Below are 12,459 nucleotides of genomic sequence, written 5' to 3' on the forward strand. Positions count from 1 at the left end.
TGCCTACGGAGCTGTGAGGGGAACGGCACCGCAGTACCTCCAGGCTCTGATCAGGCCCTACACCCAAACAAGGGCACTGCGTTCATCCACCTCTGGCCTGCTCGCCTCCCTACCACTGAGGAAGTACAGTTCCCGCTCAGCCCAGTCAAAACTGTTCGCTGCTCTGGCCCCCCAATGGTGGAACAAACTCCCTCACGACGCCAGGACAGCGGAGTCAATCACCACCTTCCGGAGACACCTGAAACCCCACCTCTTCAAGGAATACCTAGGATAGGATAAGTAATCCTTCTCACCCCCCTTAAATGATTTAGATGCACTATTGTAAAGTGGCTGTTCCACTGGATGTCAGAAGGTGAATTCACCAATTTGTAAGTCGCTCTGGATAAGAGCGTCTGCTAAATGACTTAAATGTAAATGTAAATGTATGAGCTTTCCCCTTTGGGTTAAACAGAAACGATTGTTCTCATGTTAGGGACTTTCCATTGGCGACTTGACATTCAGGAAATAAAGAACATTCTTGTTCCGTTTGTCTGACAGCTGGCAGTTGGCTGACTTCGCAACATCTTCAACAAATTACCTTACATTCCCATTCTGTTTACAGTCATTTATGAATATTATATGAAAACATATGTACATTTCATTTATCATAGAGACAGACTCATGGTGTCAGATGTCAGCGAAAACATCATGCCGGTTGACACCATAGACAGAAATAAAATCTCACTATTTTCTGGAACTAAGCCTAGTCTTCAGCATAATTTAATGTTGGAACCTGTTCCTGATCTTCTCACTGACACTACACCAACTAGCAGATGTGTGTGTGTGTGTTAGCCAGGGTTCTTGGGTACTTGTAACCAGGATGGGTTATAGAGTTCATATGGAGATTCTTGTAAAATGGCAGTGTTTGAAGTAAAACTGAATGTATCAACATTAGACAAACAAAGACAATGTCAGAAAAATGTTGACAGACCAGTAATGTAATTCAATTACATAAAGAAAATGGACAAATCTACAGAAAAAACTACAGACATGTTTATCCTTCTGTGAATTATACCCCATTTTACTTTGTTGCCACAGTTTGCACAGCAGTTGACAAAAAAGGGGAAATTATTTCAATGATGTGGATGTTAAAGGCAGAAGGAATCCTCAAATTAATTCCAACATCTTATAAAAACAAGGACGACAATTCCTATTCATATTACAGTAGATGTTTATCCTATATTTATCATACGTCTACAATGGCATGGCATAGCCAGCATGTGCTCTGCATTATCGTCATTGCAACAACTTCAACTACAAGTGATCTGGATGTCTATTTTGTTCCAGTAGTTAAAATCATGCATTCTAGAAAGCTCTTATGTAGTCCTAGACAAAATAATTCATCAGAATGTGTTTCCTTTAATCCCAAGAAACAGGATTCTACACTTAAGGAGTCATGTTAGACATTTAGTAAATTAACATCTGAAGCGTCTTGTACTGTACATACTAGAATTTAACCCACTCCAACAGTGGTAAAGGTGCCTAATTCAACAATAATAATTCAAATGTATGACACCCCACATGTGTATGTACAGACCATAAAATGTAGACATCTCCAGAAAGGCAAAAATTACAAAAATTCTATTCAAAAATATAAAAATGTCTAAAATGGTATAATTCAGCAAAGCATTAACTTGGTCCAAAGTATCTTCATTCACTCCTTGCCTGTGATGCCATCAAGAGCACCCAGGTCCCAAACAAAACATCAGGATATTGTCCCCCTAAACACACACACACACCTGTTAGACTATTAATTGCAAACACATAAATAGACATGATTGAACAGGGTTGAGATGCTGTTCTTGTCCTTTAATCCTATGCCAGAGAGACAGTCTCTCAAACTCTGGGTGGATGCTGAATGTCCAACAACTTTATCTGAAGGTAGCCTGGAGTGGCTCAAACAGTTCTCCGTGTTGTGATTGCACACACACACACACACACACACACACACACACACACACACACACACACACACACACACACACACACACACACACACAAGATTCATGCGCAATCTTCCATGCTGTGCTTTGGGTTCAGACAGCTTGCGGACTCTGAAACTAGGCAGGTGCTACATATCACTGTAGCTGAACACGGAATGCACAGATGAGAAGCTTCACCTGGGGAGAGAAAGAGTCCATCAATCAAATGTATTGATAAAATGTAATTGATCAACAACTTGTCAGAGTATTTTACAGTAACTAGGCCTAGAGCCCCTCTCACCATGGCCATAGGTTACTCTGCTGGTGGGTGTGTGTGTGTGTGTACCTTGGCTGTAGGTGACTCTGCCAGGCGAATGAAGAGTTTGTTGATGCCTGGCACTGGGCTGAATGAGTAGATGAAGTGACTATCCTGTGGGGAGTAATTGAAAGAGGAAAAGATGAGTGACCTGACTCCGTCACCTTCCAGGTAGAACAGAACACCAGCCCTTTACTCCAAATCTCTAGACCTGGAGTATTCCTGATCTGGAGTGACACTCACCAGGAAAATAGGCAGCTGGAACTTGTCGTTGAGTACCACTGCGTGGACGCTGCAGGGCCCACACAGCCTGGCTGTGATCTCACTCAGGAAGTTAGCATGGAAGATGAAGAGCAGGATGCCTGAGCCTGGATGGAGAGAGAGGGAGGAGAAGGAAACACACATTTAGTTGGGATGAAATGCTTTCCCTAAACACTACCCAGACTGTGTGTGGAGGGGATTTGCACCATTTGTGCGTGTATCCTACCCTCTCCAGGTGTGTGAGGCGATAGTTTGTAGGCAAACTCCAGGGAGAAGTCTGGACCCTCACACAGTCTGTGACACGCCAAAGGGAACACTGGCTCCAGCAGGGCCAGCCGAGTCTCAAAGTACGCCCGGATAGTGTTCTCTGCCACATTTGACAACCTGAGTGTGTGTGTGATTGAGGGAGAGAATGTGTGAGAGAAAGAAAAAAATATTTGTATTTGTGTGTGTAACCGGCGTCACTGTGCTGCTAACAGTATGTGAGGATACAGTATAGGATCTTAACTCCGTTACATACAGGTAACTGACAAAATTATAGAAACACTTAAGAAAATGAGGGACACAAAGTATATTGAAAGCAGGTGCTTACACACACACAGTTCCTGAGTTAATCCCATAATGCTTAGGTATGTGTAAAAATGCTGGGCAGGTCATTATTTTGGCTACCATGGCAATGCCCCCATAGGATGACAATGCCTCCATCCACAAGGTATGATTGGAAACAATGAAAATTATGTAAACCATATGCCATGGCCATCTCAGTCACCACATCTCAACCCAATTGAACACTTATAGGAGATTCTGGAGCGGAAACTGAGACAGCGTTTTCCACCATTAATGACTGTTGAGGGAGTGCGCGCGCCTGAGCACGCTTCGAAGTACTTGGCCTGCTGCGCTGAAATGTAGGAAAGTGTTTTTTAACATCATTGTAAATGGTATTTTAAAACTATAGTACCTCACAGCAAGCAACTTGAAAAATCTTTACAACAATCTTTCCCTCGATAATCACTATTCCTCGGTGTGCAAGAGCAATGGAAGTTATAGTCCTACTGCTGTATTTGCCTATAGGCTATGAGTTCCATGCGCTAATTGCTTTAGCCGCCAATGGATCACGGTGTATCAATGTATCCATATGGCAGAGGCTGCTGATCTCACATTATTTGACTTTTAAATTTAAGATTTTTATTATATGAATTCAGATTTTTATGATTAACCATGTGACAATGATTTTGAGAAACAAAAATGTTATTATTGAAATTAAACTGTTTCACAAAAATCACGTCTGACACGCAGAACGGTATAAATGGTAGGATAAATTGTAACCTTCCCGAAACTTGAAACTCGCGTGCTGCCTAAGTCTTTATAAAATAATTGCCTCCACATTTCCATGGTCGGATTTTGCCTATAGGCTACTGACTGAAGCAAGGTAAGACATGCCTCATAATATGAAATAAAACTTTCAAGTTTCAAAACAATAAAAAATGTTTTTCAAAATGCATACAGCGTCCAGCTCACATGGTAAAGTGGTGGGTGGCAAACCTGTTGCCTGTACTTGAATTGTGAATGGGAAGGACGTAATCAAAAACCAGTTGAGAACAAAAAAATAGTAGCTCCTTTTAATCGCGCAACAAAACTGTTTTTAACATGCAGTTGCATTTACAATTGTTGCACTATGAAAAGCACGTTTTACTCCAGCAGCAACCAGCTGAGGAGCTGCAGAAGAAATCCCGGCAAAAAAAAAGTTACTGTACTGCCTGTGATATTTATTCAATACAACTAAGGTACTTGATGACTAATGAAAATTAACAGGCCAATTTAATTCCACTAAATTATGCAAACTAACCTATAGACCAATAAGCATGATGGTTAAATATACTTACATCAACTGGTATTTCCAACAATAAATAAAAAGCATTATTTTGCAATGGGATTTTTTTTCTCACTGTCATTTTCGTTAACAACATTTTTATTTATTGGCTTTTCATTTTTTATTGGGGGGCAAAAGCCATCAATTGCTGCTAACCCTGTTTTAGACAGTAGAATCTATGAAAAGGTGCATTGAAGCTGTTCTAGCTTGTGGTGGACCAAAGCCCTATTAAGACACAATGTTGGCCTTTCCTTCATTGAGTCAGTTAGCTGTATATACCTTATACAAACCAATTCACATATGTTTACAAAGAGCGAGTGAGAGTGTGTGTGACGTGGCAGTAACACTCACATGCTGATGTGGTCCTCGATGAGCTCATACACCAGCAGGTTGTTGCTGACCTTGGCGAAGTGCATGGCCGTATTCTTGTGTTTGGACAGGATGTTGCAGTCGGCTCCGTACTCCAGTAGGAGGCGCACCACATCAGCATTACCCCTCTTGCATGCCTACAGAACCAAGGCTACTGGTAATGAACTATAGCGATAAGTCTGTCACATACGACTTTAGCAGATGAGGCTATTCACAAAAGGGGTCATTGACAAGGTTCATCTCTGTGCTTTAGGGGTGATGTTGCGTTCTAATTAAACACAGCATTTATCTTCACCTCCCCCATTTCCCCCTTATTTTTTTCTCCTCCCCGTACCTTCATCAGGGCCGTCTCTCCTCCCAGTGTCTGAGCGTTGACATAGGACCCTGCCTCCAGGAGGATAGCAACTGTGGTCAGGAAGTTCTGAAATGATAAATGAAAGGATAGCGGGTTAAGTTAGTAAGTAAACATTGCAGAACAGACATTTAACATACACACAAGGGGGATGTATACGTGTGTACTTGTAATAAGGTGGTTTAAACCAGTCTGTCCTGTGTTACCTTCTCTGCAGCATGCATTAGGGCAGTGGTGCCGTTCTTCTGCCGTCCGTTCCCCTTCACCCCCTTCTTTATCAGCAGCCTCAGGATGTCATCCTGTCCCCCTGCTGCTGCCAACATACTCAGGGACATACCACTGGAGTCCTGTGGGAGGCAACAGACACACAAACTCCTTCATTACTGAGGACCAAAGCTTTTCAAAGCCTCTGGTAGCAAATACCATGGGGAGGGGGGCAGCAATCCAAATGTATCTGTGTAATTATTTAAAGAATTAAGGTAGTTCACTTTATTGAAAGTTAAAGGAGAATTTCTCTTTTCTTGGGCACATTATAGAAGGGTCCAATTATTATTTTTTTTTTTACGAGGATGAGGAAGTGAATTGTTGGTTGGAGTAGGTCTCTCGAAAGTAAAAAATAAAAAAAATAAAAATTGCAAGTGTCAAACCTTCTATAACATTCCATTTACATAAAAAAAAACAAGAGATTTGGTTCTAAAAAAAAGCTAACTTCTACTTTATGCATATCGACTTACCTAAGAGTGTTGTCCTTTCATCCAAAAGGGTTTTAAGTTCATAAAAACATCATTAAATCTTAAAGCGGTTTTCCATAATTGTTAATGGTAAAGTTCTAAATCCCTGTTGGAAGACTAATGGACAAGTAGACTCTACAAATATTCTGAGAACTGAAAGAACATGTCTTGCAGCTTAAGAAGTTTACGTCAAGTAACAATTTATTAACCAAGCAAATATAGTATCTTAGATTACACACAATGAGCACCTAGGGGTAACGAAAGGCAGCTTGATAACAAATACATGTTGGTGACAAAAAAACTATTTAAACATCTTTAGACAGTAAATAGTGGGATGTGGTTGAAACCCCTGATTATTTTTCAGTTAACACCTAACAGAGCTGTTGCAGTTATAACATGAACTGATAACTAAACTAAGCAATTTATTTACATGATTCTTCCATGAACCTTGGTCCAATTAGAAGCACTTTCAATAGTAATGAAATATAATAATAATAGTAGTCAAGTGGATTAAATAAGAGAAGCAACAGCTATCAAACCCTATACAACTTAGTCTGTTTAAATTAGTGTTGAGGAATGTAAAACTGCTGTGAAATCAACATGGTTAAGACAGTAGTGAATAATAGCAACATTAATATAAAACGTTGAAAGGTTTATCGTTTGACAAGAAGTAATAAAACAAGTAGATGGACAGCTAAAGCCTAATAAACCACATCAAATTTAGTACAAGAGGAATAGGTTGTGTGATTCTCTGAAACCAATTCCACATGCAGAATGAATGAACCGTTTCCAATCCACAAAGTACATTTCAGTTACTTATCAATTGTAACTGAGTGGATTGGAGAACCGAAAACTGACTCAAATTGGATGAAAAGTCAACTAACTTTTGTGAACATTACAGTAAAGTTACTAGTGACTGTAAACAAGACTTTGGTTTAGGAACCATGTTAGAGCCTCCACAAAAAGGGATGGCCATTGAAAAGTCTACCCGTCCTTGCCAAACCAATTAGCCATCACTCAAGCTGCATCCGGATTCTCCACACTTCTTTCAAAGACTTTATTTGCACACTTCCAGTCACTTTGGGAGAAGGGTGGACAATCTGGATGCAGTCATAACTGGGCCGTTTGCTAGGACACGTCACTGACCTTCCCTGGTGCACAGATTTTTTCAGACCCTTTCAGAACCTTTCAAATGGTCCTCAAGCGCAAACTCTGACCACCTGGCAAGCCTCATCAACAGTGCCCTTTCACCAAAGCAACTCGCCAGGACTGAGATGGCTCACTGGGTCATGCAGCTGGGGGAATCTGGTTTAGTAAAGAAAATAAATAACATCTAGATGCAAATATAAACAAAAACAAGGAAGATTGAAATTACTGATAAAACTCAATCCTTGGAAAAAATATAAACTGAACAAAAATATAAACATGAAGTTGTTGGTCCCATGTTTCATGAGTGGAAATAAAAGAACCCTGAAATTTTCCAATATGCTCAAAAAGCTTATTTCTCTCCAATATTGTGCACCAATTTGTTTAAATCCCTGTTAGTGAGCATTTCTCATTTGCCATGATAATCCATGCAGCTAACAGGTGTGGAATCTGATTAAATAGCATGATCATTACACGGGTGCACCTTGTGCTGGGGACAATAAAAGGCCACTAAAATGTAGTTTTGTTTCACAACACAATGTCACAGATTAAGTTTTGAGGGAGCGTGCAATTGGTATATTGACTGCAGGAATGCCCACCAGAGCTGTTGACAGATAATTAAAAATACATTTCTGTACCATAAGCCAAATTCACTGTCATTTTAGAGAATTTGACAGTACATCAAACCAGCCTCACACCCGCAAACAACGTGTATGGCGTCGTGTGCGCGAGCGGTTTGCTGATGTCAATGTTGTGAAGATCCTGACGAGATCCTGAGGCACATTGTCGTGCCATTCATCCGCTGCCATTAGCTCAGGTCTCAGCATGATAATGAACGGCCCCATGTCGCAAGGTTCTGTACACAATTCCTGGAAGCTAAAAATGTCCCAGTTCCTCCATGGCCTGCATACTCAGACATGTCTCCAATTGAGCCTGTTTGGGATGCTCTGGATTGACGTGTACGACAGCGTGTTCCAATTCCCTCCAATATACTGCAACTTCGTACAGTCATTGAAGAGGAGTAGGACACATTCCACAGACCATAATCAACAGCCTGATCAACTGTAGGGAAGGAGATCATGTCACGCTGCATGAGGCACATGGTGGTCAAACCATATACTGACAGGTTTTCTGATCCACGCCCCTACTTTTCTTTAAGGTATCTGTGACCAACAGATGCAGATCTGTATTCCCAGTCGTGTGAAATCCATAGATAAGGGCCAAATTAATTTACTTCAATAGAATGATTTCCTTTTATGAACTATAACTCTGAGAAATATTTGAAATTGTTGCATTTATATCTTCGTTCAGGACATATAAAAATAACTACTGATACATATCGGTAGCTAGGAATACTAACTAACGTTAATGACGAGTAAAATATCCATGATAAACTCAACCATGCTTCAAAAGCAATTGAATGTGGATAGTGTATGTGCCATGTATTTATAATACTTAAAACATTTTCAAAAGGAGCTGGTGGTCTGGGTCTTCATCTGAAGATACTAATTCAAGAACAGCCAAAGAAACATTCGTAATGTATTTGGTGGATTTTAAGCAGCTCAAACCATACTCTTAGCTGGGCATAAATGTAGTATGTAAACCCCGGGCTCCAGACTAACATTTGTCCACTGGTGGCACTGGTGCCACTAACTTTTTCAGTTGGTGGCACCAGCCCATAATTTGGTCTCACACCCCCTCCTGAAAAAATGCATTTTATAAAGTCAGTCATAGTGTTTTATTAAGACGTATTAAGACTACAGAGATGCTATTCAAGATATACAGTCCATTTGGAAAGTACTCAGGGCCCTTGACCTTTTCAATATTTTGTTACGTTACAGCCTTATTTTAAAATGGATTAAATATTTTTTTTAACTCAGCAATACACAATACTCCATAGTGAAAATTGTGGAAACAGATTTTTAGAAATGTTAGTAAATGTATTAAAAATTAAAAACAGAAATACCTTATTTACGTAAGTATTCAGACCCTTTGCTATGAGACGAAATTGAGCACAGGTGCACCCTGTTTCCATTGATCATCCTCAAGATGTTTCTACAATAGTTGACAGTGCATGTCAGAGCAAAAACCAAGAGGCCGAAGGAATTGTCTGTAGAGCTCCGAGATAAGATTGTGTTGGGGCACAGATCTGGGGAAGGGTACCAAAACAATGTCTGCAGCATTGAAGGTCCCTAAGAACACGATTTGGAAAGGCAACACTCCAACATTAACTTTCAACTGTAGGACCTTATATAGACAGGTGTGTGCCTTTACAAAACATGTCCAATCAATTGAATTTACCACAGGTGGACTCCAATAAAGTTGTATAAACATCAAGGATGATCAATGGAAACCGGATGCACCGGAGCTCAATTTCGAGTTATGTAAATAAGGTATTCCTGTTTGTTTCCCTTCTATTTAAAAACATTTCTAAAAAACAGTTTTTGCTTTGTCATTATGGGGTATTGGTACGTAGATGTATGAGGAAAATGTTTCATAGAAAAAGGTTGTAACGTAACAAAAGGGGGAAAAAAGTCAAGGTGTCTGAATACTGGGCTCCCGAGTGGCACAGCGGTCTAAGGCACTGCATCTCAGTGCTAGAGGTGTCACTACAGACACCCTGGTTCGAATCCAGGCTGTATCACTTCCGGCTGTGATTGGGAGTCCATTGGGCGGCGCACAATTGGCCCAGCGGCGTCCGGGGTAGGCCGTCATTGTAAATAAGAATTTGTTCTTTATTAACAGACTTGCCCAGTTAAATAAAGGTTAAATAAAATAAAACAGCTCAATAACCAGTGTTCATTTTGTGCACCACTCTGTATCGCAAAGCCATATCAAATCGCTTGTTTGTAAAATAGTTGCTACCAGAGCTCAATATTGAGAAATAAAAATGATACCTACAGACAGGGACTACGGTAGTGGCTTCCAATGCTGTGTTTTTATCGCAATTGCATTTTGAAATGTTATACAATGAGAAAATATTTTTCTCCCAGAGAGAAGAGCGGTTTGCTCATCACATCAGCAGTCCCCAGTGAAATAGGCAGAGGGACAGACGCTTACATTACAGGAATCATGAGGATATTGCGCTTTACGGTTTGTCCAAATCATGGTTTTAGCTGCCCCAAAAAATAGGAAGGTTTGAGTGAGGTGACAATGTAGAATGTGCAGCTCGCACCGATGCGATCATCATGTTTTTTTTCTTGCACAGCCAAGCCAAATGGTTGCAAAATGCGACTAAATGGTCAGTCTGGAGCCATGAAACCTGTTCATACCACACATCTACTAAAAATAACCTGCTAAATTCCCAGGTATGCTGGTCAGTTGCTTTAACTCAAAACCTAACCTACACATATACATTAGCTACACATACAACGGTACAGGCAAGAATACACATAAAAGATTTTATACATCTGGATCCAGATCCATTTGATGAAAGTAACGGATAACAGTAATGTGATCAAAAAAGTATGGTCATCAGATTAACTGTCTAGGGTTGCACTACTTTTTCCCTCTATGAAGAAAACAAAACATTCACTGTACTTGGTACATGTTATCTATGCATGTGGAGCATATATTTCAGTCAGTTATCTTGGGCATTTTTATGCAACATGGGTCTTACAGAAACATGGGGTGCGTTTTGGATTCCGAAAGTGCGTCCATGAGCCTTGTTGCTGACCCAGAAGATTCAGTTTGACAGGTTTTATATAAAAGGATCATTGGAATTGTTAAATATACCTTTTTTAGTTTGAGTCCATCTTTACTTGCCTCCCCTCGCCATGGTTGCAAATGTGAGACCTTTACCAAAGGACTTTGAGTTTTGGCGCCACATAATACACTGTGCCAAGGACATTTTACAATTCAAAAGAAGTTCTGAAAATTCCCTTATCGACTAAACAAGTTCATGCATAATGTCACTATGTATTTGCTACAGATACTTCAATGAATAAAGTAGGTAGTGGTATGGTTCAAATTCTACTTAATTCTTGCTTTATGTCATAAAGTGAGATCAGAGCGAGCCAGGATGGTCAGATTAAATCAAAAGCAATCCTTTTCTCCTTTCTCCATCCTTGCTTACCTTGAACCCTGGGAGGTTCTAGTTCAAGGTTATCACAAGGACAGATAAACAGGAAGCTCTTCTGGAAGTCCCAATGGCACCCCTGATTTCTGATGCACCCCTGGATTCTGTTGCACCCCTGGATTCTGTGTATATGGACTTGGTTTTTCATGGTCCATGTTTTGTTTGCCTGAACTATGCCTCCTGCACATTGTCTTTAATGTATTATGCACATAGTTTTTTACATCTTTCCATGTCCTGCCTTGCAGAGCTGGTTCAGCTGCAAGACATGCATCACATTCCTTTTTACCTGGAATCTTCATCAGTTTAGTGAAGTCTCCTAGCTGCCGCCTGACCGCAGCCTGAGCCTCATTACTCCATATCTTCTGTTTCCTTGGTGTTGCCACAGGACCTGCCTCTTGATCCTGTTCAGGTACTGTCATTGTTCCACCAACCCAGTCCTTAGCACTCTTAGCCTCTATTGTTTCTTTTTCTTTCTTTGCCAATCCTTTCTTTGTCTGTTTTCTGGGGTCCACTCTTGTAAGGCCATTCTTTCGTTTTATAGATTTTACTGTGTTGTGCACATAGTTTTTGATGTCCCTCCATGTCCTGTCTCTTAAAGCTGGTTCATTGTGCAGGCAAACTTCACAGTCCCGTTTACCTGGAACCTCCATCATTGAGATAAAGTGTCCCATCTGACGGTTCACCGCAGCCTTTGCTGCATCACTCCACATCCTCTGTTTCCACACTGTGCCCAACTTACCTGTCCCCACAGGAACTGCCCCGACAGGAAGTGTCTGTGTTGGAAGCGTCTGGGCAGGAAGTGTCTGCGCATGAAGTGTTGGTATAATAACTGTACGTGCTGGAAGTGTTTGAGCTGGAAATGTCTGCGCAGCACATGTTCCAGCAGGATATGACCTCACAGGATTCATCCCTGAAGAAAATGATCTAGCAGGAGATGAGAGGTCATAAGGACTTGCAGGACATGCATTTGCAAGTTGTGTTTTTTCAGTACATGACCTTGCATCATGCGTCTCTGCTAGGTATGTCCCTGAAGCATATGAAGCTACTCGATAGGTCTCTGCAGGATGTGTCACAGTAGGATATGAACTTGCAGGATTTATCCCGGTAGGATATGCCCTCGTAGAATCTGTCCCTGCAGAACATGACCTCGGAGAATGTGATCCTGAAGGATATAACTTTGAAGGATATGTCCCAGCATGATATGACCTTAAAGGCTGTGACCCTACAGTGTATGGTTTCGCTGAATATGTCCCTGTAGGATATGATGACCCAGTGGGATATGTGCCAGAAGGATATGTCCTTGCAGAATCTGTCCCTGCTGGATATGTCCCTATGAAATTAATACATACAGAAGAAAAGGATTCATGAATGTGCC

At 40.8% G+C, this 12,459-nt stretch overlaps 1 protein-coding gene across 5 annotated transcripts in view; it reads right to left on the reverse strand.

The window, feature by feature from the left end:
- Positions 1-957: 957 nt before the first annotated feature.
- LOC135547477 (M-phase phosphoprotein 8-like) overlaps positions 958-12,459 on the reverse strand; it is a 41,196-nt gene continuing 29,694 nt past the window's right edge. Inside the window, exons 8-14 of one of the 5 annotated variants that reach the window (XM_064976523.1) lie at positions 5,336-5,476; positions 5,112-5,198; positions 4,760-4,914; positions 2,765-2,922; positions 2,521-2,645; positions 2,308-2,391; positions 958-2,159 (exon numbers count right to left, since the gene is read on the reverse strand). In XM_064976523.1, coding sequence (XP_064832595.1) covers positions 2,118-2,159; positions 2,308-2,391; positions 2,521-2,645; positions 2,765-2,922; positions 4,760-4,914; positions 5,112-5,198; positions 5,336-5,476 — 792 coding nt within the window. In that variant the 3' untranslated portion in view covers positions 958-2,117. Of the gene's footprint in view, positions 2,160-2,307; positions 2,392-2,520; positions 2,646-2,764; positions 2,923-4,759; positions 4,929-5,111; positions 5,199-5,335; positions 5,477-6,043; positions 12,415-12,459 lie in introns of those variants that run through there. The other 4 variants (XR_010456720.1, XR_010456719.1, XM_064976521.1 and 1 more) reach the window with 4 other exon arrangements.

Source organism: Oncorhynchus masou, chromosome 10 (genome assembly GCF_036934945.1).
Source record: "Oncorhynchus masou masou isolate Uvic2021 chromosome 10, UVic_Omas_1.1, whole genome shotgun sequence".
Classification (NCBI taxonomy): domain Eukaryota; kingdom Metazoa; phylum Chordata; class Actinopteri; order Salmoniformes; family Salmonidae; genus Oncorhynchus; species Oncorhynchus masou.